The sequence below is a fragment of the Sceloporus occidentalis genome, unplaced genomic scaffold, assembly GCF_023333645.1.
Source record: "Sceloporus occidentalis isolate IW3139 unplaced genomic scaffold, rSceOcc1.0.p SCAF_2, whole genome shotgun sequence".
Classification (NCBI taxonomy): domain Eukaryota; kingdom Metazoa; phylum Chordata; class Lepidosauria; order Squamata; family Phrynosomatidae; genus Sceloporus; species Sceloporus occidentalis.
The window spans coordinates 179,902,305-179,929,081 of record NW_028316982.1 but is presented as its reverse complement, the minus strand read 5'-3'; the positions used below and the strand labels follow the sequence as shown (position 1 = coordinate 179,929,081).

The following is a 26,777-nucleotide window of genomic DNA, read 5'->3' as shown; positions in this document are numbered from 1 at the left end:
CTTACTTTAGTTGCTGAAAAAAGAGTTCAAAGTGAAAAATCAGCTTGTACTCAGTTAACTCAGAAGAGGAGAGAAATGGGCAGAATTTTGCCCTTCCCAGTAGGCTCAGGTAAAACCAAACTACTGCTGTTTCACTTATCTTTCATATTCTTCCTCATTAATAACTTCTGCCTTCTTGACCACACTCTGATGTTGTTTGCATATGTCCCAGTTTGCATATGTGAAATGTTCGAGTGCAAACTTTACTTGCTTCACTCACGTTTTACTGGTGAGCTTCCCATAAGAATCTAATTGGCTGGTGTATGAACAGAATGTTGACTAGCTAGATCTGTGGTCTGATCCAGGTTGGCTTTTCTTATGTTCCTACAGAACAAATTCTTCATGAACTCTTCCTATGCCTGGTCTACACACATAATTTTGAGGAAACAGAAGGTCTACATATATAATTTTGGGGAAGTTGAGGAATCCTTTCCTGCTCAGTGTGAGAGTGAGACTAGCATTCCCAGAATCCCTGATGCTTTCTCCCCCCCACCCACTGTCCTCATATCTCTTTTATTATCTGTAGTAATGCATCAGTGGTTGATGGAATGAAGGGAAATATTTTTAGAAGTGTATGTTTTTTTTAAAAAATCCAAGTAAACATGATCTTTTTCAACATAAAAGCAATGTAGTTGTCAGTTGGTGGGAAATGCAGATTAGGAAATGAGTGGAGTGGAGTGGAAAACATTGCAGATCATACTGCCATGAATGCTTATTGCATCTTTGCTATAGAATTCTCCTGGCTTGGGAGCAAGCCCTTTTTGCAGTATAATGTAATCTGTGGTATGGGACTGCCATTTCAGTAAACAAGGTAGCATTTGTTAAATTATTTCCCATCCTGGAAAACTGAGGAGCTAAAATGTCATCCTCCCCACCCCTCAGGCTAGCAAAGAATGTCTAGAATAGATAGTTTTTCAAAAATAGAAAAAGAAAGAAGAAAAGAAGGGGTCTTTTATTTATTTATTTTATTTGGCAACCTGCAAGCTGTCACAGCATATGTATTTGCTGGCAAAAAGAAGGTCTGCTTGGTATACCGAGGTAAAACATGAGCCTTTCATGTCTGGAGACTTGGCAGGAGATGAACAACTGGAGCTTGTCTGCTTGTTTCAGATCACCAGCTGGTATACAATAGGTGATTTCACAAAAGCACCTTTGCAATTTGGCAGCCTTTCTTGCCTCCCATTTTAAATGGGGAAGTTGCTCATTGGTTTGTGGAAAGCTTTCTCGCCGATCAGTCTCAGGCTAAAGGCATTTTCATATATTTCAAAGCACAGCTTAAGAAGGCCTCCCTTCCAGCATTGTGGCCAACTGTGCTGGTGGTCTTAAATAAAGGGCATTTGGTTGGATGGAAGGGCAACTGACCTCGTGTGTACTCCTGATTTTCCCAGAGCAAATACGGCAGCCCCATTCACTACATGCTAATTGAAAACATGATGACTGGGGATAAAGAAAGGGTGAAAACAGATAAAGATACCCTGCTTTGAGTGTACCCTGAAATCAGTCCTGGCAGGCCTTCTAATTAGTAAGCTGGAAGATTGTTTTTGGCTTATATAACTGGTCTAATTTAGAATGACTTCCTATAACATCGCCGTAAAAAAATAATAATCTTCTAGTATGGGTACATTTTGAAGTAATCTACACCCATCAGGAGCTTCCTTCAAACGTGTGTGAATGAAAATACGGATATGCTTGTAACAATCCCATTCTCATTACATAAATAACTGCCATGGCTTCGTAGGATACATTTCCTCATTCAGTAATAGCCTGTTCTTTACTGAAATCAAAATAGCATCTTTTTTGTTTGTTTGTTTTCTTTTGCTTGTTAAAGTTATGTCAGAACAATATGTTTGGCATTATACTATCATGGCTCACACTAAAAGCAGCTGCTGCACTAGGTAAAATTGCATGGTGCCCAACAATTCTATCTATGCCTGTTTGTTTGGAAGTGTATCTCATTATGTTCAGTTAAGCTTCTTCCGTAAGTGTATTAATATATATACAGAAGTAATAGAGACAAAATAAATATGTTCTCCATGCAGGAATTTAATTTTCAGTTCCTTGCAGAAGAAAGTGGACCCTGAAGAGTGCATGATTCTAGCAACACTGCACAATTTTAATAAGGAGTTTCCCCAAAGGCAAAAAAGGAGAGGCTAATTGGCCAGAGATGTGAACCAAAAGCAAATGTCAGTCTATATCTTCATGTGTATCAAATGCAAAGCATATTTTTAGTATTGTGAGTCAAAATACCATGAAGACACCAGATCAGCTCTCATCTTGGAAGCCAAGGAGGGTCAGGCCTGGTTATTACTTGGATAGGGGGCCACCAAGGAATACTGGGTGCTGTAGGCTATATTTCAGAGGAAGGCAAATGGGAAGCCACCTCTATTTCTTGCTGCCAAAAACCCAGTGAAATTCATGCGGTCATTATAAGTTAACAAGTGACTTGAAGGTACACATGTGTATGCACACACATGGCTAAATCCAACTGTTGGTCCGAATTGGATTGGCCCCTTTTATTCAATGGACCCATTTAATCAAGTCCTCATTCATTTAATGTGTCTATGGCCTGTTACAGACTGCCAAAATAAAGCTGCTTCGGGTCTCTTTGGAGGTATGCTCTTTAAATGATGCATGGGTCCTAAGAGTCCGGTGGTTGCACCAAAGCCACACTCCAGTCCTAAGCACTGAAGTGCAGCTTTGGTGCAGCTTCCGGATTCTTCTGATGCATGCATCATTTAAACAGCATACCTCCAAAGAGACTCGAAGCAGCTTTATTTTGGCAGTCTGTAACAGGCCTAGGCTTGTTGGGATTAACAGCTGGATTTACTCTGAGGTTACATTTTTGGTATGTGTGTAATTACAGTGTAATCTTAAACATTTTTACTCCAGAAGATTAGTTCAGTGGGACATATTCCCAAAAAAGTGTATACAGCATGTTGAGGCGTAGGGAGACACACTGTTCCACTACGACCACGTGCAGAGTTGATCCACGCAGGCAGGACACCATGAAAAGGCTCTTGGAGAGATGTTTTCAAAGGCTTCGGGCTGCAAGGAAAAATTTCTCCCACGCAGGCTTCAGCCTTTGTTCCCGGCTTGAAGAAATAACATTGCTGGACAGCAAGGCTCTCTTGAAACTTTAATCACTTGTTGCAAGCTATTTACAAGATCGCACAGAGTACCAGACAGCCATCTTGGATACTCACAGGTGTATATATACAAAGTGCTTCACCAACCACAACAACCCAACAACCAACAACAAAAAACAGAGATAGTCACATTCTCCCTTTTATAGGTGGTCTTCTGTGAAGTCATATGACAGTCATGCCATCAAGGAAACCTGGCTGGTTTCATCCCCAGTGCATGTTGCATCAGATGTCCCATGATGCACAGCTTCCAAATGCTGACTCATTCACACCTGCCACTTGAACTGTACGTACCTCTGCTCCAGTTCCACCTAGTGGCCACATCCATGTCATTTCCCGGCCTCGTGTGCCACATGGACCTAACACAGCAGCCTTTCCAACTTGGTGCCTTCTAGATTGTTAGATTGCTGTACCTACCATCCCAATTGATGTGGCCATTGGCTGGTCTCTAGCCTCGGTGTAAGGAGCCAGTGTGGTGTATAGTGGTTTGAGTGCTGGACTACAACTCCAGAGAGCAGCTTGGCCATGAAACCTACTGGGTGACCTCAGGCAAGTCACATGCTCTTAGTCTCAGAAGGTCATGGTAAATCTCCTCTGAACAACTCTTGCCAAGAAACCCCCATGATAGGATTGCCTTAGTGCTGTGATAATTTGGAAACAACTTGAAGGCATGCAACAACTCAGCATAAGAAGGGGCTCAGAGTGATGCAGTCTTTTGTCCTTCAGGAGGTTTCACACATTCAAAGCCTGAATTTTCTACCTCTGCTCACTTCTACCATGTAATTGTTAACTCATACTGTCTGGAACTAGTTACACTTAATAATGGAACCTCACATTACCAACAGCAATTTGTTACTGTCGATTTTGCCGTAATGATGAATCAGCTCCAGGCATTAATTGCCACCACAGACTGTTGGCAAGCTGCTAAGCATAAGAATTTAGGGGACATTCCACCATAGTCACCTGCAATACTGAATAGAAGTTGCCCTAAGAGGATTCACGCTTGATCTATGCAGAAAGACAACCATACAGAGCTTTCAGTTCCAGCTGAAGTGTTACAAACTTTATTTCCAAGTTAACAAGCTACTGGTCAAGGATGCAGAACAGGACTCAGCATGGCTGAGTGAGTATATCAAAAGATGTAGGACCAGAGATTAGGGACCCAACAGCAGCCCTGCCTCAATGTGCCATTTCTGGGAATCATGGCTGGGCTCTCTTTTGCATTCCCTTTTCTCTTCAGAAAGTGCTTGTTTCTATGAATACTGTCTAGAAAATTTTGCTGGGGTAAGAGATGGCTCACAGCGGGGATCTGAAGAAGGAAAAGAAAGAGCTGACAGTGATAGTGAAAATGTATTATCCTGCAAATTTGCCATCCTGACAATTTTATCCATCACTCTTGCCATGTGCCACAGCACATGGGCTATCTGTGGTATTTTTCTCATGATACTTTTCTTTGCTCAGGACTTTATCACACCACCTCCGTTCTTGCCATGATTATGTTAATGAAGGAAAGTACATACATACTGGCTTGGAAGTAATCCCTACCACATGTCCCTCTGTTAGCACAACCAGGCTGTTGCTGGTCTCTTGTGCTCTCTTCCATCCTCATCCCTAACCCCTGCCTCATGCCCTATCCCATGTGCTTTAGTGTGTATCTGTGTGGGTTTCTAAAATTCAATTCCAGAGTTATGTTAATGTGGTTTAACAAAAAAAATGGGGGAGGGGACATAAAAAAAGACTTTTCTGGAATAGTGAAGGGAAAGGGAAGAGGGGGAAACATTGACACTTTGTGACCACACAATCCTGGAACTGCCGCAGGAGTGACTTACCACACCTGAGTACTAACACTACACCAGTGCTGTTTGTAAACTTATGGATGGGTTTTTCCATCAGTGATACTACACTTGATTTTAGCCAAAAAGCCAAGAAGACCATCAGTGGCAAGATGTGGACTAATCACACTTCAAAGACAAGGAAGTGATGAGAGGAAGACAGTGACCACCATGAGATAATAGATGGGCTGGTACTGGTAGGCTTTTTATTCTGTCTGTATTTAAAAAAATAGTACTATTAGCCAGATATATGTAGAAAATAGGTACAAAAATATAATATTTAGGCATAAGTACAAAAATAAAATGAAAAAACACAGACTATGATAAAGGGAGAGTTGTAAACCATCTTTTTGTAGACAATATCTCCAAAATCAACTAAAATAAGTTTCCAAGGAGGAATACGGTGTAAGGGATCAAGTCGGTATGACTGATGGAAGAATTTATAGATAATACCATAAGCATTTCTGAGGTTAAGATTTCCTAGTGCACAGTTTTTTTAAGAGCCTGGGACATTGTTTAGCATTTGCTGTACATCCAGGAGTAAATGGCATTAAAAGTAGTGTATATTTGTGCCATGAGTAATGCTGGTATATTTATGCTACTGTTCCAATTATTTTGAAAAATGAAACATTAACAAGCACAAGCACATCTTATCAATGATAAAAAGACTCTGTACTTTAGAAATCCTGTGGGATCTTGTTTAAACAAACATGAAAGCACTTTCTCTCTTGTTCTCTGGATGCTCAGGCAGTGTAATAAATGAATTAATGTAGGCTGGAACAAGCTTACTATGGGTAAGGTTGTAATTTGCAAGAAAATGTGTATAAGATGATATAAAGATAGTACTTAACTCCAAATAAGTTTTCACAAATGTCTAAGAATGTATCAAATCAATGTTCAGGATGTCAAGAGGCTGGATTTGATTGTGATTTCCTGCATGGCAGAGGGTTGGGCTGGATGGCCCTTGTGGTCTTCCAACTCTATGATTCTAAGACTCGAAAGATCTTTTTTTCATATGTGGTGGACTTGGAAGAAAGGGAAAAGCTGCTGGTCTAGGATATATAAGTTAATTTTAAAAATCTAAATTCTAAAGGTAGATTTTGCAATGTAATCAGAGTTGTTTTTGTTCAGCATCATGAATAAAGAATTAAATGATAAATCTGGATTAATTTCTTCGACATGGCAACAGCAGCAAGAGAGTTGTTGGGTCAGATCTGGAAAATGGCTGAAATGCCGACATCAGAAAAATGGATCATTAAAGTTGCCAAATTAGCCCAAATTGCCAAGATAACATGGAGTTTAAGGGATGGAAGAAACCAATGGAAGATTTTTTGAAAGACTGGAAACCCTCTGTGGACCTTTTGAGCAAGAAGAATATTAACAATTCAATAATTTGTGGTTATGGGTATTGATAATCCTTAGTTAGACTTGTGATGTTAGAATTATATTTCTCTTTTTGTGTCTCTTCCTTTCTTAATAATCCAACACAATTTATACTGTGGAATGCCTTCCCCTTGGATGCCAATTGGCACCAACACTTATTACATTTAGTCACCAAGTGAAAAGCTGGATGCTCATCAAGGCCTTTGGGCCTCATTAATTCATTTAAAGTGCTGTTGTGCAAAGTTTTAAAAAATGTTCAGTCTTTTCAATCTACTATTAAGCCATTCTGATATTTGATATTTTTGCTTATTTAAATTATGTTCATTATTTTAAACTATTTAACATGTTTTAATGTTATTTGTAAGCTGCTCTGAGATCTTTTGAAATAGAACAGGGTATGAAAACTGTATGAAAAATTCGTGTGGTTGTCATAAGTTGACAGGTGACTTGAAGGCACATGCATGCATGCATTGCACACACACATTTTAATTAATACAGTATATAAAATTTGGCAATATAGATTAAAGTAGGAGAGTGCAGAGAGTGAAATTCTCCTTGCTCTTCATCAGGATGAGTAAAGTGTATCCTTCCAGATGTTGCATTGTAACTCCTGAGATTCCACACTATTTGCTCTGCTGGCTCAGGATATTGGAGTTGCAGTCCAACAACATCTTCAGTTTTAGTGACTAAATACTTTTCAGCTTGATAAATGACACATTTTCACTTGTTGATTTATCTGACTGGCTAACTTTTCTGCTTTTCTTTGTTTTTTAACACTTCAATACCTCAGCCTGGTAGTTTACAGTATTCAGACTATTAATGTCTTCTATGCACACAAGATACTAGTTAATATTGTGACCTTCGCTGTTAAGTGGATTTTTTTTAAATCACCTTGCTGAAGCATGGCCAAAGGCCTACATTTGTCTAGTAGCTTGATGTAATTATTGTTGTTGTGTCAAGTCATTTCCGACTTATGGCAACCCTAAGGTGAACCCATAATGGGGTTTTCTTGTCAAGTTTCTTCAGAAGGAGTTTGCCATTGCCATCCTCTGAGGCTCAGAGCATGTGACTTGCCCAAGGTCACCCAGTTGGTTTCCATGGCTTAGCCACAATTTGAACTCTGGTCTCCCAGTGTCCTACACCACGCTGGCTCTAGGATGATGTAATACCTGCTTTGAGTTAAGGCTTTGTCCTGATACATTTGTAATAATAAAAAGTGAGTACATTTCAATATATGCCTGGATCAAATAGACTGTACACAAATTCAAAGAAGCTCACTTGCACAACATTATCTTTAGCATGTGTAGAAGAGCTGGGAGTGCATATAATTCATAATTATCATGTTAAATTGAGTGAAGCAGAAAGAGGTCACTTCACTTTGCCCAGGGATCAGGGGACTCCTTAGTTTAATTCTGCCAAACCACTGTGCAGAATGACCTTTATATTTTGTATAGAAACTAGTGACTCACTTTAGAAGTTGAGTGTTCAGATAATTAGCAATGTATGTGCACAGAAAGTTGTTTGAAAGGCACATAAACACCAGTTCACATTACCATGTCCTTTTGCTTTGTAGTGGCATGATTATTATTCTCTGTAGAGTACAACTAATTTAACACATAATTATGTAAAACAAATTAAATACTATGTATGCAGGCTTTGCAGTCAAGGTTTCTCCTTGCCTCAAGCTCAAGCTAACTGCAGAACCAAGGCAGTCACCACTGTGTCAGTGTTCAAGTGGTTCAATATAATATTGGTCACTGAGTTTATGAAAAGTTATCTTGTTTCCCAGTTCCCTTTAGGTTCTTCTTCTATCCTATTCTGGAACAAAGTATAGTGTATAATGTGACTGATACACTGTAGTCTCACCATGCAGAACAGCCTTTCCCAAACCTGGTGCCTCCTGTAAGTGGGTTACAAATTCCATCATCCCCACCAACATGCTGGCTGGATATCACAAGCAGTGCAATCCAACATACCTACAAGGAGCACAGACTTGTAAAAATCTAACATAGAAACTTGACTCCTATCTAGGGTTGTCAGGTTTTCAAAATGGTGATGTGAGGGAGGGTTGTAGCAACCATTTCTGCATGCCAAATGTTTGGGGAGTGGATGGCTCTGTCTCTTTCAGTGTGGATGGCACACTCTGTCTTTAGTCACACAGCAGAGAAGGGAGTTGAGGCATCTCATATCACACAGGTATGGGGCAGATGTTTTGGTTCCCTAAATATGCCTGGCAACTGAACTCACAATATACAGGTTTTCTCTTATCTGGAATTCCAAAATTCAAAGTTGTCCACCTGGGTGGCTGAGATAGTGACACCTTTGCTTTCTGATGGTTCAGCATATACAAACTTTGTTTCATGCACAAAGGCCCTGTTCAGACCAACCTGAAAGGTGGGCCTTGAGGCAGAATCAGGGCATTGCATCCACATGATGCATGTCCTGACTCTGCCCCCCTAGGGTGCCATGATGCTGCATGCCACTCCACACAGCGTGCAGCATCATGACTCTCCTCCGCCCCTGTGTCTATATGTCGCAGCACTGAAGGAGCGCCATATAGCCATGGCCACCTGGCTATGGCACCCTTTCCAGGGCACAAAAAGGAGCTTCTTGTTGCAGTTCCTTTCCGCACCCTGGAAAGGCCGGATTGGGGCCACACCATGAGGTTGCTGCAGCCCCAGTCTGGCTGAAGAAGGGGCAGCTGGTTGCCGCCCCTTTGGGGCTGTTTGTACAGCCCCCAAATTATTAAACTATTATGTATAAAATTACTTTCCGGCTATGTTTTTAAGGTGTATACCAAACATAAATTAATTTCATGTTTAGTCTTGGGTCTCATCTCCATGATATCTCATTATGTATATGCAAATATTCCAAAGTGTGGGGAAAACAACTCAAATCTAAAACTCTTCTGATCCTAACCATTTTGGATAATGGAGGATCAACCTATAGTTCTGGTTGACATCAATCGCTTTGGCCCTTTGTTCTGCATCAAACTCAGCACAATCACTAACCTAAAGAAACTGGGTTTAATTAGACTTCCAGTCTTCTCCTCTGCTCCTCCTCTTTTTTTCCTGTTGAAACTTCTTCCTGCCATTAAGAAAAGAGAGATTTGAATAGTTTTGGATATATAGGCTAGTTTGCATAAGCTTTCAGTTAAACCTTGAATCTATTTTCATTCATTCAGGTGTTATTGCTATGGGGAGATAAACAGAACAAATTTCCTTTTTCATTACTGAAAAGTTACAGTTGCATCCACAATTTTTGACCAAATGTGAACATTTCATTATCTTCTTCTTGATGAGCTGTCCTTTCTCATTCCTCTATTCTGGAATGTCTTAGATATTGGATTGGCAAAGATGTCAAGTGGAACATGTATCACAAGCTTGAATTGCCTTTTGCAGCCTCATTGGAGATGTTCAGAACATTTGTCAAGCAGAGTGCTCTGTCAAGCAAACAGGTTTAAGCCCATGATGGAACTTTAATAGAAACATGTTGGTAGACACAAATTACATATTAAACACCAGTCTGGACTGGAATATAATGGTTTAGGCAGGATATGTGAACTTGCTAGCACAAAATTGTTAACACAGCCTAGATTCAGCATAATCCTACGGCACTATGTTTGGTATATGCTTTCCCAAGTCATATTAAACTGACCTTTGTTGTTGTATCTAATATGTACTGCAAAGTATGCAAATTGGCATCATTTAAATTTAATTTGAAATCAGTAGGGCTTACTCATGTTTGTCACAGGGAAATAATTGGACAGATGGTTACACTCAGACCAATACTCAGATATATACCTCAAATTAAGTTTGTTTTGGGGGAGGGTCACTTTCTGTTATCTTTATCCTCTAATCTAATTAAAAGTAAATTCAGACTGTGACTCAGAATGAAATACTAGACCAACATGGTAAATTATAGATTTGAGGCTTGAGGCTTCAGGAATGAGATTGGGGATGGTGGTGTCAGCACACACGTGCACAAATACATACACAGTTTAGTACTCATCAACTTATAAAGAAAATTTGCATAAGCTCAAGATACTTCAAAAGCAGAGATTTTTAATAAAATAATAATGAAAACTATATAATGAAACAATCTAAAAATGAAGCAAGAGATAGTGCTGGAAGATTAGACTTCCAGGTGGGAAGGCGCTCAATAGGCTACTACGAACAGCAGAGAACAAGTAGGAATAGTACTGTGTCTAATGACACAACTGGACTCAAGCTGAAAGGACATTCTATCACCATAATATGATGTGAAATTAGATCTGCAGAACTGCACAGTCATGATATGTGTGTCGATAGTGTGAAAGGCAAGGACATCTGGTGATAAATGTCCTTGAAGTGGCCAGACACTTACTTGTGTATTGCACACTACACCTGTAGCTCTGTATGAATGATGTAATGTCTAATGCCACGTATTTATTGGAAGGTTGCATCAGCCAAGTGTATATAAGGTTGAATGTAATGTAAACAAATGTGGGTCATTGAGGATTGTAGGTTATAGTTGTGGAGTAGTGGAGAGTGAGTGCAGTTGGTGTTTGTGAGTATCAGTGAGAGTTCTAGTTTAGCTCTGTGTTGCTGAGCTGCCAAAGACGAAGTCAGAGTGTTTGCTTCCATCCCAGAACTCTGTTCTGCATTTGTAAATAGCACCTCCTTATCCTCTGTAAATTAATCCTTCACCTGGAACTGTCCGGTTTTACTTCCTGATTTCAAAGGATATCTCAAGGTCTAGCAGAGATACTGAAAATCACATTGATGCATCAACCTCAGTGTGACACATTCAGCTACTGACCTGCACAGAGGTGAAAAAGTCTGAAGGTGAAGTAATGGAACATATACATTTTGCAATACTTGCATTGAAGTGGATAGGGATGGGACAGTTTCAGTCAGATAATGACACAATATTCTCAGCCCTCCATATCCACAGTACAACTCCATGGGCAATGCTAGCTGAAGATGATGGGAATGATGTTAATAATACTTGACCAAGTTTGGGGAATTTTGTACTTAGAGTGAAATGTGATTTCAACATTCCATAGTCAAATATTGTCCAGCCATAAATGCTCTACTTCTCTTTAGGCAAGCTAATATTTTCTCTGTGATAATGTATGAGTGCTCATGTATTAACTATTTTTAAAACTGTAAAGTAAATACAAATGCTAAGTGCTTATTATTATTATTTTGATAAAACGCTTCATTTTTTAAAGATGAAAGCATATTATTTATTATCTGCAAATTATTTTTGTAGGACTCAAAGCTTCAGTGATTTGGGATGACATGTTTTATGTCAAACTATGTTTTACAAAGTAAAATAACTTTTAAATAATGTTTTCCTCTTTTCTTTCCATCTTCTTTTCTTTTTATATTAGATCTTTTTAGATAGTAAACCTATGGGAATGTTTTGTTTTGTTTTTAAACAAACAAGGTATGTAAGCCACTGTGAGAACTGGTTTGCCTTTGGAGCAGAATAAAATACTAATACTGATTAAGAATAAGAAAACAGTGTCTGTGAAAAGATATTTGTGATAAAGAAGCTATTTATATTCATTGCATTCATAGCAAATAGCAGGGGCACAGACATGATTTTCAGACCTGCCTGTTTTCTTAGATATTTCCTGATTATGACAATCTGTTATAAATCAAAGTTCTTACATATTTTGTTCAAGAACTAGAACATGGAAACATTCATTAATGGCTGGAAAGTGAACAAATGTAGCTTTGGTCCTTGATCTTCAGTGTCAGAGTTCAAAAGAAGAGGGAAAGAATGAAGGCATTTGCAAAAGTCTTTCTTTAGGAAACAGCTTGAGTGTTGACATTGTTTCATCAGCTGCTAATGCTGATGAGAAGTACCTGGGTGTCATATGTCATAATATTGCAGCTGCCAGTATAATATGTTGCTTTCAAAGAATCATCTAGTATTACAGGGGAAATCTGCACATTTCCTAGAAGTGGAAACTAATGATACTGTCCACATTACATTTTGTAAACAGCTTTTTGTATGTTTTAACTGTAATTTAATGTGTAAGTTGCCTTGAGTCCCCACTCTTGGGGAAAGGTGGGATAAAAATAAAGATGATGATCATGATTAATGATGATACTTCTTTAGAACAGGACCTAAAAGTGCCTTTGGCAGGGACTGATGTTAGAAGTCAGTGATGGAACTGAGAAGCTAGGTCTACACTGGATGGAGGATCTGCTAGCAGCTCAGGTCATGTTCTGTCTACTAGTCTACCATTTGCCAAAAGGTGAGAGCTTGCCAAAATGTGTGGCCATGAAAAATAGGCTGATAAGGACGGGCATATGCAAATTCCTCAATTATGATTGCCAGCACTTAAGTAGAGAGAATGGTGAACATCTATTCGAGGAGGAGGAGGAGGAGGAGGAGGCTGGTGATTATAATGACCAATCTGAAAATTAACACGTTTGACTATTGATTGATTGATTGATTGATTTAGAGTATTTATATTCTGCTCATCTTCCACAAAGGCTGTCAGAGCGGCTTATGAATTGTTAATTAGATAGTTCCCTGCCCTCATTCTTACAATCTAAAAAAGACATGACATAAATAATGTTTTCCTTAGGGCAGTGGGGAAGGGGATCTTGTCCAGCAGATACTGCCAGTTCTTTTCTCCCTCCAAAGTCAGGGTGATGGCAGTTGGAAAGGCGGGAGGGTCCTCCATGTGCTTCAGGGATAGGCATGGTGGAACTATGACTGCCTCTTCTTTTCTCCCTCTGAGGCCAGCATTTGTAGATGCTCCAGCATGATTGTGTGTTGTCTATATGGTCTAAGTTGATCATAGAGCTATGCTGGAGGACCTATAAAATACCTAGAGATAACTTTCTTTTTCTTTTGGGGAGAACTAAATAAACATTTATGCTAAGGACAAATGGTTTGGGTTTTTGTAAGACTGCTGTAGCAGACAGTGTCTCATACAAAGAGAAAGCAGTAGACCAAACTCAACTCTATGACTTGATGTAGGAGACATGCCCCTTGTTAATTAGAGTGACCCAGTCTTATTTTAGGATGCACAGCTACAGCTCCCTTATTCATTACTATGGTTATCGGCAATTGCACATTCAAGCTCTTTGTGCAAAAACACCACTTGCCGCCCGAAATTATTATGCATCCCAGTGGGGAATGTTTCCCAGTCACTGAGATGTCTGATAGGATTTTATGGTAAAGTATCAAGTAAACTATCCAGGCTATTTAAACAGTGATTTGTTAAAAGGGAAACTGGGTACTGAACAGCAAATTCAGCTTCATAAAAGACACATAAGACAGTGGTAACTACAAAGTCTCTCATCCCAATAAAACAGTGTCTTGACTTTAAACATGATGCCTACTTAGTACAAGCATATAGGTTAAAGGTAAAGGTTTTCCCTTGACAGGAATGTCTATTCCTAACCAACTATAGGGGGGGGGGGGGTTGTCCAAAGATGATTCTGGTGGTACTGCGACCTGCACAAAACACTGTTACTACAGGCATACAGCCTTAAAAATAGTACTGTGAGACGCTATTAAAAATCTAGATCTGATTGTAATCTTACATAACTAAACCAGATATTGCCTATACAGTTGGCGAGTTGTAGGCAACTCAACTCAATGCATCTTTGTGACAATTGATAAGACCATCATAACATCTTATTTCTTTCATGTTATCGACTTGAGGCATATTACTTGTGTACAAACATTTCTAACTACCAATAATAAACTGAAATACAAACTAGATGTGTGAACTGTTTGATGTTATAGTTGGATATGTACAGGATGTAATGCAAATAATATAACTGAAATATCATCAGGGGAAAATATTATGGTTTCAATCCATATCCATTGTTGATAAGATAAAGGGGAATAATATCTGGGTAATATTCTTGGTATGATGTTTGCTTTTCTACAAAGATAATCCAAAAATCACATCAAAAGAAATTATTTTTTCTGCTTCATTGTCTTTCAACCAAATATGTGCTTTTGGATAAAAACTTGGCTTTTTTAATAATAATATTAATAATAATAATAATAAATAATGATGCAGACACCAGATCATCACCTTTGATTGAAATGGGTATATTGGATTTGTGGGTTTATTGGATTTGTTATTGCTTTCCTAGTTCTATCGTGTAGATCGATCTCTGTCCTTTGAAAGTCATTACAAATGGAAAATACTGGTATATGATTAAAATGTTGTCCTAGTCACATTCCCTGTGGTTAATCTGTGTTTTTTTTTTACTCCCACAGCATGGTTTTTGCAATTACACATGTGTCAGCAATCAGATTTGCAAAGTAAATCTATATTTACATTCAAGTGATCAATCAGATCAAATGCCTTATACAAAGCACACTAAATACAAAATGAATAAATAGGGAAAATCATATGCTCTGATAAAGGTGAGTACATAGGAGAGCACATCTTCAACAAACATATTATCTAGTTTGACCCCATGTGTTCAGTAAATATGTGAAGAGGGAGCAAGTCATATGCTGGTTTGAACCTGCGTACAGACATGGAGCACAATAAATTCTATTTGCTTACATAGTGCCTTCTTCTGAAGGGATGAACCAAGCAACTTAGAAAATCCAATGTCCTGTGATCTGCGAAATCATGCCAGACTGCACTTTCAGAAATCCTACAGATACATAAGACAGTGGAGTGGACAGTATGGATTAGACACATCAGTTCTTCTACCCCTGCAGTTTATACTGACCTTTATATGACCCTTAACTTAAAGGCAAAGACAAATGATGCATCAATGAAACAAACTTAAAAGGGGGGGGGGGTGGAATCCATGCATGGGATAAGTCTACAAATGCATACACTGCATACATAGGTTTCTTAGAGGATTTAGAATGCCAGCAGAATATTTCTATCTTTAACAGTGTATATTATGCTTTGTGCCATCAGATGTTCAAGCATAACCCTCATATGCTGACACCCACTGTGTTAATGTTAGTTTGTGTGCTCTCCATTCACATGTAGAGGTTTACACAAAGTCTAAGGTACACACCTATGAGGGATCTTTTTACCTTGCCAGTAATGTGCTTTAGTAGATTTCTCCTAGTAATTAGTGATGGAAAGAACATTCACTATTTGTTTCCCAGCAAAAAATGATTCTCCTAAACCTCAGGCAATATGGTTTGGATGAATAACACAGAAGCAAGAATTCTGTGCAAATTTTACCGGTAGTCAGGCATCCTAATGTTTTTTTGAAAACTGATTGTGCACAGAAGTATACATAGGCTTTTTGAATGTATTTCTGGACAAAAATCTGTTTCCAGAAACACACAAAGTTGGGGAGATCCTTACAAAATTGCTGTTTTCCCCCACAAAACCCACCAATTTTGCACAAAAACGTATGTTGCTGGAAATAGGATTCTGTGTGTGAAAAAATAAGGGTTTGGGATTTGTTTGTTTTTGTACAAAGCCCACATTTTTCATGAAACCCCCTCCCCACTGTTTTCAGAAACACATGTGGCTTTTTAATATTGCTCAGTTTTATTCAAAACATTTTTAAATGTCCAAACCCCCATCATTTTTGTGGATATAATCCACATGTATCTCTGCCTAGAATAATTTCCTGAAACACTACAGGATGTGTGAATTCTAGGTGGAAATTGCACAGAAATTATTCATAATTGACTGTGAAGATGAAATACGAAAGCATTTACATCCTTACTAATAATACAAATTCAGCAAGTTCCATTTCCGAGGGAAGTGAAAAATTATCAATCACCTGAGGATAAAAATGATTGCTTTGGGGGAAGTAATTCACTCAAAACTAGGCCTCTAATTGTAAATGTAACTGTAATGCACCACTAAAACATACAAGTACGAATACAAATAAATAATGGAAACAGAAAGAATGATATATACTGGAGCACATCCACAGCTGTCTTACTGAATCCACAAGGGTAGTTATTATTGAGACTTTCTTGGCTGTTTTTCATACTTGTCACAATATTATATTATATTATTTGATCTATATAAAACTCAAGGGGACCAAGACAAGTTGGTGTGTTTTAACCACAAATTTTTAATATTATGCGCAGAGTGACTGAGAGCAAATTTTCTCCCATTTATTCTCATAAGATAAATGAAGTCAAATGGACAGATGGTTTTATATGCTGGCTTTCCAAAGCACTGGGTAAATTGTGGCTCTCCTGACAATCTTTTACTTGTTTGTTTTAGCAAATGCTACTTTCCTTTAGTAATGCTCAGAGCTAAAAAAAAGTTCAGTGACAAATGGATTTTACTTTATTCAGCCCTGGCTTTTGTGAAGTTTCTGTTGTGAAACATCTTATCCAAACAGTCTTGACTATTCCAGTTTCCACATCTGGAGAGAAAGGGGTAATAATAATAATAATATAAGGTTGACTTGAATCCTTGACATAAAAAAATAAGTGAGACTTCTTGAGTGCTTTTTAAAAAATTTCTGAAGTTCCTTCCTTTTCAGATCTCCACACACTTAGGCATTCATTGGCATTCATTTCAGCTTGATTGCTATGGTTCTCTATAGCTAAAGCCCTTCACAACTAATTTTGAAGGCTCCAGCTGGTAAGACTGCTATAGGGCATTCACTGTGAGATAGTTCTTTAACCTGCATTTGGTGAGTTGCACTAGTTGTAACTTAACTAACATTGATTGGTAGCAGCATATCAACATTATGAACAGTCTGGATTCCATTTATTTTATCTTTTGCCTCTGTGGAACTTCTGTGGCCAAAAACCTTTTTCCATATTTCAAGACAAATTTATTGTAGTGTCTCTGTGTTGGATTCTTGGTTCTGGAAATTGGTTTTCCTTTGTACAGTTTTTCAATGTACATTGATACTAGATTAACCATTAATTGACTATATTAATCATCTGACTTCTTCCATTGGCTTCTTCTTCCATTTATGTACTGTAGATGGATAAATGATTGGATGGAGATAGATAGATAGATAGATAGATAGATAGATAGATAGACAGACAGACGGACTGAGAGATGGGAAGTCATCTGTAGATCAATAGGTAGCCTCTGGGTTTTCATGTAGAAAACAAGAAATGGTCAATCAAACCACAAGGGATTATTTTTTCCCATTTGGAAAGCAATTTCTTTTATTTCTCTCTACCCTGAAAAAAAATATTGTGAGGACTGAATAACCACGTGGCTTTCATCACACTTTCCTTTATGAAAATTATAACTATATGGTTCCCATGTGCTGCTGGGGAATGTACAAGGCAGCAAGAAGACAGGTACTAGCCTGGAGGCCACATGGTGGGCCTTGAAAAGCAATTCAGGTTGCACCTGCACCACAAAAATAATGCAGTTTGATACTGCTTTAACTGTCATGGCTCCATCCTATGGCTTCCTGGGATATGTACAAGATTCTTCAACTGATCTGTATCATCTTTTTTGTAGGTTTCCTTTCTAGTTGAATGACAAAAGCCAGTCATGTATACATTAATTTGCATTGCCATAGTTATGTGGCAAGTTGTACATTAATTGATATATAGTACTTGTTATGGATAAATGGAGTGTGGATTATAAAGCTGCCTGTTAGGTTTCTGAGGGGATCAATGGATAGGAAATACAGCCCAAGGAGAATTCAGAATTAAATTTGTTTAATGTGACTTCAAAAGCTTTCCATAATTTTTCATTGGTTTTTTGGACTATGAGGCCATGTTCAGATCTTCTCTGAAGATGCCAGCTACAGCTACTGGTGAAGTGTCAGGAATAAAATCTTCTTGGTCATGGCCTTGTAGCCTGAAAACTCACAAAAAACTATTACATTTGTTTGTTTCTGTTTGACTCTGCTCAAATCGAGGAGCAAGAGAAGTCACTTTGTTTTTTATGTTCTGGGACTGAGGGAAGTTGCAGTCGAAAAAGCATTTAATGGAGAAAGATAAGACAAATCTCCTTTCCCCTTGACTCACCTAATCAGCAAGTCTTAGGAAGTAGCAATTCTTTGGCCATTGAAATCTATCCCCTCATTTGTGATTGCTTTATATAATGGAGAGTGAATTAGAAGGAAATGATTCTATGCCTAGTCATTCTTAAATAATTAGAATAAAGGCCTTTATGTCACAAGGCTCTTGTTTTTAAGTTGCTTTTTAGTTAAATAATAACTCAATAATATACAATTGGCTTAATTTTGTTTTAACATTAATGTAGCGATTTCTGATGCACAAGACAAGTACAGATGGCGATGGCATGAGCTAAACTAAGTTTAAGAACCTAACACAGAGGAGTTTGAAAATGATGGGGGGAGAGAATTATTTAGGATAGTCAAAAACCACAACATGACAGGTCAGATACTGCAGATACATTTCTGTAGTATCTGACCCGAGTTACATGAAAGCTTCAGTTGATACATTATGTGTAAATAAATCATGGGTGGGTAAAGGTGCATATAATCTTACCCTTTTAAGACACCAACTAGAATATTTTTATCTTCATACTGTAAGTCATCTAGTTACTTTTAAAGGTACAATTGGAGCCATTCATTTTCAGTGGCTGCTCCCAGGGTTGGGAAATCTTTTACATGGAAGACTAGACTGACCCTCTCCTTAATGAAGATGGCATTCTTATTTGTATGCTAGCTTTGGCAATTCATAGACTGCTAAGAAAGGAGCTGATTGGTGTACTACTTATTTATGTGTTCTAAAATTGCTTTTTAATTTCATAATGATTTGATATTTTAATTTGCTTAATAATGTTTTGTCATTACTATTTTTGTTTCTGTTGATTTGAATCAATTTTCTTGTGAGATGCCTTGTGTCTCATTTCAGAGAAAGGTGTAATGTAAACAAGTTTATGATTGCATAAAAGAGCTTGCAGCACAGTGATAGGGAAGCTCTAATCCTCCTGAGACTGTTGGATTGCAAACCTACCCAGCACAGAGAATGGTGAGGGATGTTGGAAGATGGCAGTCACAAGATATGGACTGCCACATCCTACTGTACAGCAAACTATGGCGGGTTACAGACCGCCATGAAAGTACGCGCAGAGCGCGTACTAGGGTTAGGGAGGTGCGGTGCTTCCACACCTCCTTAACCCTAATACGCGCTCCGCATGTAAAAAATGACAGCGGCCATTCCAGACGGCCACCGCCATGAGGACGTCACGGCCGTGCCGCCTCTATACGGGGCAGCAGGGACGTGACGTCCTTGCTCCGCGCCAGGGTGCCTAAGGCGCCCTTAGCGCGAACCAGGAAGGAGCTCCGTTTCGGAGCTCCTTCCTGGTTTGCGGCGCTGCTTTGCTTCGCTGGGCACAGCCTTCAGATGGCTGGACCCAGCGAAGCAAGGAAGAAAGGTGCCAAGTGGCCCCTTTCTCCCCCTCCCCGCTGCCGCGGGGTATCCTTGGGGCTTGAAGCCCCAAGGACACCCCTTTTCAGGCTGCGGGGAAGCGGCATTTTGCCGCTTCCCCGCAGCCTGGCAAGTGGCGGATCGGGGCCTCAGCGGCTGCCGTTCTGACCACTGAGGCCCCAACACAGTTTAAAAATCTGGAGTTCTCTTCTGAATTTAGCCATTTTATTGAGCTTTTTAAAAACCATCACTAGTAGTACATCTCAACAATATCCATTCTTGCTGCAATTCAAGTAAATGTGTAGACCCACATATAAGATAATGAGAACTGGTATATCATTTAAATAATTTAAACTCTTGAACTGGAGTCTGGAAGTGCATTCACACTGGAAAAGAATGAACAAGCTAATCCTTAATCTGGGCAAGATTGAAATACTGTGGTTAGGGAACCCAACTATTCTGGATAAAGATTTCCAAATAGCCTGAAATAGTCTGCAGTTTTGGAATTCTCTTGTCTCAGTGCTAACTGGGTTGGCCATGGTGTTCAGATCTACCATTTACTGAGTTAGGTTGGTACACCCCTATCTGGAAAGATGAGTCCAGCATGGACTACTGTTATTCACTCTATATGGAGCTCCCTTTGAACATAGTTTGGAAACTTTAACTGATACGAAATGTAGCTCTGCAGGTGTTGTTGAGGGTAGGTCTGTCAGATCAAGAGCTTAGTGTTATTCCAGGCCTCCTAAGATTTTGGTGCTGAACACTGACACACTTTACTGCTATGAGATAAGCTTTATTGGTAGTAAATTATGTAGCACAGTAATTCCCAAACGCTGGTCCTCCAAGTGTTTCAAACTTCAGCTCCCAGAAGGCTCAGTCATCTTGGCCAATGGTCTGGGATTCTGGGAGCTGAAATCCAAAACACCTAGAAGGCAAGAGTCTGGGAATCACTGATGTAGCAGATGGTATGCAATAGAGAATCATTCTATCCCTTTTACTGATAGGGTCAAGCATCCCCTCATAGCCACTACTAAACAACTAATTCTACCAGACTATTTCTAGTTGATAATCCAAAAGGCAATGGAAGATGGACTTCCAAAGATTATATAGAAGGGGGGGGAGATTATCACACCCACGCTCACTTATCCTGTTCTCCTGTCTGTAGAGAGTAATGGACCTGTCATTTGGTATTGGCAGAAACTCTTGTTAATACCAAATGATGGGTCCATTACTCTTTATGGACGGAAAAAACATGGGATAAGTGTGCATGGGTGTGATAATCTTCCCCCTGATCACACCATTAATATGATTTAAGGATAGGAGAAGGACGTTTTCCTTTCCCTTGTGATAATCTCTATAGTGCAGAAGCAAGAAAGAAAATCCAAGTGTGCAAGTGTGACCCATCTCCCCTCCACCATTAGCTATAGGAAATGTGTAAACAAGTTAGTAACAGAAGTAAATTCCCTCCCCCAGGCCATTCTCAGGCTTCCTACGTTCCCCCGGCTGAAGCTGCCAAGCTATTGCAAAAAGTATGAAAGCCACTAATACAAATTAACTTTTTCTGTACCACTGAACAGCTGTTAAAGTTTGGCCATGATGCTTACAAGGACTCTAAAACCTATATGCCTACTGCCAGAGGCCCAACTTAGAAAATTACTTCTTTAAAAGAATAATGCCCATTGTTAAATTGCAATCACAATATAATGTGGTTATTTATCTATTTTTTTCTTATTGGAATGAAGAAATTAATTATAATTACATTATTATTCATACCTTCCAAATACTTTCAAATGCTGCAATTACTTTTTGAAAATAATTTTCCAAATACTGATCACATGACACCAACTGCACGTTTTCATGCATTTGCAAGCCCAGTTGAAAGCTATAACCCTTAAAGATTATATATTTGCAAAACAAGTTACTTCAGAGACTGTTTTCACTCACATCTGCCTCACTTTACACTTAAAAATAGCAAACTGGAGAAATGCAAAAGAGGGCCTTATTTATATAATGCCACCCACTAAAACTGGTTGCGATCTGGAATACATTAATCCTACTCCTTGTAAGTTTTAGCAAACACCTGCAGACTTGTCTGTTTTCTTTCACCTTTTCCTGAGCATGTTTCATTGCCCTTTTGATTTTCATCTACAGATGCATATTACAGTTACAGATGCAACTAGTACTATAATTTAAAAACCTAATTCTGTCTTGATCAACATATCAATTTAATACTTCATCAGTGTAGTGGGATACTAGTTGTTAACACAGTAAGCAAACTAGTACTTCCCAGAAAAACAATTTGATGAATAATGTCCTATTCCAGATTTGTCACCCAAAGGTTAGTCAGCGTCACAATTTTTTTTAAAGTGATTTTGGGGACTTTCTCTCTCTTTCTCTTTCTCTCTCTGTGTTATAAATATTTGTTTGCCTTTGGAAACTGCTGTGATACCAAACTCAAAACAATCTAGACCATGCACAAAAATGTATTTCCTTTTTTCAAAATGTATACTCTGCATTGTTGTACTACACACTCTTTTATACAAACTGTGCACACACACTTTTCTTAGATTGTCCAGAGTGCTGCATCTTGAAGTCAAAGCTCCATTTCAGTGCAAATGCTGTTAGAGCAAGATGTCAAGAAATCCAAAACTTCCAGCCCACAAAAGGGAGATCAGCAACAAAATATGTAGAGAGTAGTATATCTAAAAGACTTGAAGAACCAAACTAAATTAGTTCTAGCAAAAGGAATAAATACTAGCCTAAGAGCTAGGAGGGTATAAAGGAACCTATTTTTAAAGGTTTTCTAGGAAATTAGATACTGGGGAGAAAGGAATTCCATTAAAGAAAGAAACATAGATTAAATAACAGGCAATTCAGGACTGAGCTGAAAGGACACTAGGTTCCTTTCAGTAGGAGAAGAAAGTCATACTTGAGAAGTATCATCCTTTTTCTCACTAAGATTTTTTTTTAACAATCTTCTGCTTTGTATACTTTCATTTAACGGAAATATTTCATTGAGGGAATCTAGGAGTCATATTAATCCGAAATGAATAAAAGTCCATTGTTTTATAAACTGGAATCGAAAATAATTATTTTCTCCCACCTTGGGGAAACTAGATTTCCACTGAAGTGAATCAAAATAGTAGCAGATACTGAAAACCAGTGGTGTAGTGCAATAGTTGTTTGTCACAATACCGTAGTACCAGGGAGACTTGGATTCAAAGGTTGACTCAATCAGATAAACTTCACACAACCAATCACTATCACTAATCTCATAGATGTATTGTATGAATCATGAGACCATATATCCCAGCTTGAGCTCCTTAGAAGAAAGCTATACGTGTAATACATAACACCAAGACTATAAAGTGATGCAAAGCACACTCTTCAATAGCCAGTCTTCATAGCTAGCTAATCTTCATAGATAGAGTCTTTGCCACATTTAACTCAGAATTTGGGAGATTTACTTTTTAGAAGTAATTAGTTGCATTTATAGTTCAACATCCACAGTCAGGTACTGTACAATTATAGGAACAATTTTTAAATGTAACTTTATATTTGTGTTTCTCAAATGCTGGAAAAATAGTTGCTAGTGCTGTAATTACTTTTGAAAAATCTGAAAAGCTAGAACCCATAGGCCTGTGTTATAAAACCACACTGTCCTCCTGTCCACTTCATCATTGCCTCAATACCCACAACAGAGCAGGAGGCAGGACTTTCCTGTTACACCATGTAGTAAGGCTACACCTACAAAACAGTAACAGTAAAAAGTCACAGTTAGACCACAGCAGTATCGCCCTCAAAGTTATAATGTAGTTCTTGCATCTTAATTACTTTTAAAGGAAATAATAAATAACTAGTTATTTGTAATTAAGTACTTCCAAACTCTATGCTAAGCTTTCTTTCACTGCTGCTTCATCTGAGCAATAAGACTATTTCATTAAAAAGTAAACTGGCACCACTGAAAACACCCTGTCTATTGTTGTGTGCCTTCCAAATCTTTTCCAACATATGGTAACCCCAAGGTAATGCTATTTCAGAGGGGTTTTTTTAGCAAGATTTGTTTAAAGAGGGCTTGCCATTCCCTTTTCAGATTCTGTGAATTGCCCGATTTGAATCTTCATCTCTCAGAGTCCTCACTCAAACCACTGTACTATGCTGGTTATCTTTCAGACTGTTAGTGGCACAGAGAAAAATATATTTGTCTGTAAGTGAGTAAACTTGATTATCTTGCTGTGTAGGGAAAGCTACTATGAGGAGGGAATGATCAGATGACATACTGTAGATGCTTTAAGGACATAAAATGCACACACACACACACACACACACACAGAGAGAGAGAGAGAGAGAGAGAGAGAGAGAGAGAGAGAGAGAGAGGTATGACAGGGTATATGCCTGAGTGGTTGTCCAGAGAATATAGCAGATTATGGTATTGCCTGCATGATATAAGATAATACAGTATATCTCTGAGGTTAAATAAATTATTAATAAAAACATTTTAAAAAATTAAAGTGTAAATTAAAGATGGTCAGGGGCTTATTTGCTTGATTTTGTTCTTTAATCCTGCTGGAACTATTTATATTATCTTCAGTACTCAGCAGATAAACAGATCTACCAGCAGTAAAGGATTAGGAGAATGAAAGATTGGTTGCAGAAAGTCGATTACTTTCCTAGAGAGAAACACAAATGAGCTCTTGAAGAAGAGCACAATAAACACTTTACATTTTTAGTAGCAGATTAAAAAAAATATGGAGGCCTTAACCTCAAAAAATATCATAGTGGTTGTTGCTGTTTACAGTGAAAGAAGAGCCAAACTGTTTCTCTGTCTAAACCAGGGCAGGAGAAGCTGAGCTACAATGAACACCCAGACTTCACTCTTGTGGTCCATAAAGTGTGCTCAACAGGCCCCTCAAGTTTATACAACATATTTTCCAACATTTCACAAATGAAAACCACAACACGTGTGACAAGCAATATCAGTGTGGTCAAGATGGCAAAGGTTATTAATGAAGAAGATAGATCTCCCTTCTCCCTCAGTTAACCGAATACAATTTTCAGCAGTTGAATTCAGAGGAAGAGGAGCAATAAGCTGGGACTTTTTAAAAGGAGTAGAAAAGGTGTGATAACAGGGATTACTTGGAACTGCCCCTGCCAATCTGGGAAAGTTGGGAGGTATGGTAGTCTGCATTCCCTCATTGCACATATTTATTAATCACAGGTTTGCACAAGAAATGTCTGCTCAAGAAGTTGGTGTATTTCAGTAGCAGAATTACCAAAAGTCAAAGGGGTGATTCCATCCACTTGTAAGCTAGTTCTGCTTGACAGTTTTGTCACCATTGCTAAATACTTAGATATCCATGGCTAAAACCATATTTCTGTGCCTGTTGTATTAAATAGTGAGGAAGTGCAAAAAAATTGTAGAGTGATTTAGTACACTAGTTTCTTCAAAGGATGCTTTTTCATATGTGTATTTGGTTATAGCTGTAAATGGTGCAGAGTACAAAATCACTCATCTATGTTGTCTTCTTTTTTTAAACAGCAAAATCTGGAAAGCAATCTCACAAATCTTATCAAGAGAAATACTGAACTGGAAACACTTCTGGCTAAATTAATTCAAACTTGCCAACATGTGGAGGTGAGTACCGGTCTAGATTTAGAATATTTGATACCTGGATCATCCCTGTATAAACCACTGTCCCATCTTTAATGGTTTGTACCCACAGGTAGACTTTTCAAACTATTGAAAATACTACTGTATGGAACTGTGATAACTGAATCTAGATATCATAGGAAATGAAGTATTATGAATACAAGGGTCATCAAGCAAATATTGCAGGAATATTTCAGAATTAAAATGCCTATGTTAAAATGTTTGTTTGTTGGCCATTTCACATGACAACCCATTAAAGAATTTTCCCTGCAGTACACAGGTTTGCTCCCAACTTCTTCCTTGTCTGGTTCTGATGGCATATTATCTTTCACTATGTTCATGGATATCCACTTACATTTTATAATAGTTAAGATAATGCAGGCAGGTTCTTTTAAGTATAGTCAAGATTTTTTTTAAAAAAAGCCAAATTTATTTCAAGAAAAATAAAATTGAATGACACACTGAATATGAAAGACTGATTATATAAAAGGGACATTTGAATTAAATGTGGTAGAGACTATGGAATGGTCATGCAAGAAAGAAGAGGCTGATGAACTGACAGAATGTAGTAATAATAGTATCACTTGGAAGATCTGATTTTCTTCCCAGAACTATTTTAAACTATGCCCCATGAAGGTTTTTCAAAAATCACTCAAGTATTTTACAAAAATGAAAGTACTAATGGACAGCAAGAAGCATGAATTAGATTTTGCCCTTTAATCCACAACTGAAGTGGAATTTGTGAAAGATGATGAATCAGCCCCAAAATCTTCACCCGGACCTCAGAAGAATTAAATGTGTACCTTATGACATATGCCCAAAGTCCTTGTAGCACAGAAGTCCTAGAGCTAATAGATTGGTATGGCCAGGGCTTTCTAGGGATTGAATATCAGAGGGCATCAGGTTGCATTACAAATTTGTATTATGGGTATGTCAAAGCTAGGCAAAGGAGAGCTGGCTAAGGAATTCTGAGAAATGTATTTCAAAAATTAACATTTCCCAGATCTTGTACATCAAGAGACACATAGATGTTTATTGCATGGGCCCTAAAACAGGCCCGTTGCATTCCAAAACGGGGGCACACACGGGCGCGAATGGAACGGGATTGGGCTAAGAACTGGAGTTTATTGCAGAAGTAAATGTTGCCGCTGCCGCCAGGCTTACCAATCGTATCCTACATCCATTCCAGAGGGCGCGATTTCTGAGAACTGTTCCAAAGCGTTCTCAAAAATCGCGCTCTCTGGAATGGATGTAGGATGCGATTGGAATGCCTGGCGACAGCAGCAGCATTCCCTTGTGCAGTAAACTCCAGTTGTTAGCCGCATCCCATTTTGTGCACGCCCCCATTTTGGAATGCAACGGGGCCGTTTTAGGGCCCGTGCGATAAACTTCATAGTTTCTAAACACAGAGCGATCACTATCACAATTGTAATTCTG

The 26,777-nt window shown here is 38.5% G+C and overlaps 1 protein-coding gene across 5 annotated transcripts in view; it reads left to right on the top strand.

The window, feature by feature from the left end:
• The window catches only part of MID1 (midline 1), a 256,629-nt gene that overhangs the window by 193,027 nt on the left and 36,825 nt on the right, over positions 1–26,777 (top strand). For all 5 annotated transcript variants that reach the window (XM_089511601.1, XM_089511600.1, XM_089511598.1 and 2 more), the window contains exon 3: positions 25,230–25,325. In XM_089511601.1, coding sequence (XP_089367727.1) covers positions 25,230–25,325 — 96 coding nt within the window. The remainder of the gene's footprint in view (positions 1–25,229; positions 25,326–26,777) is intronic.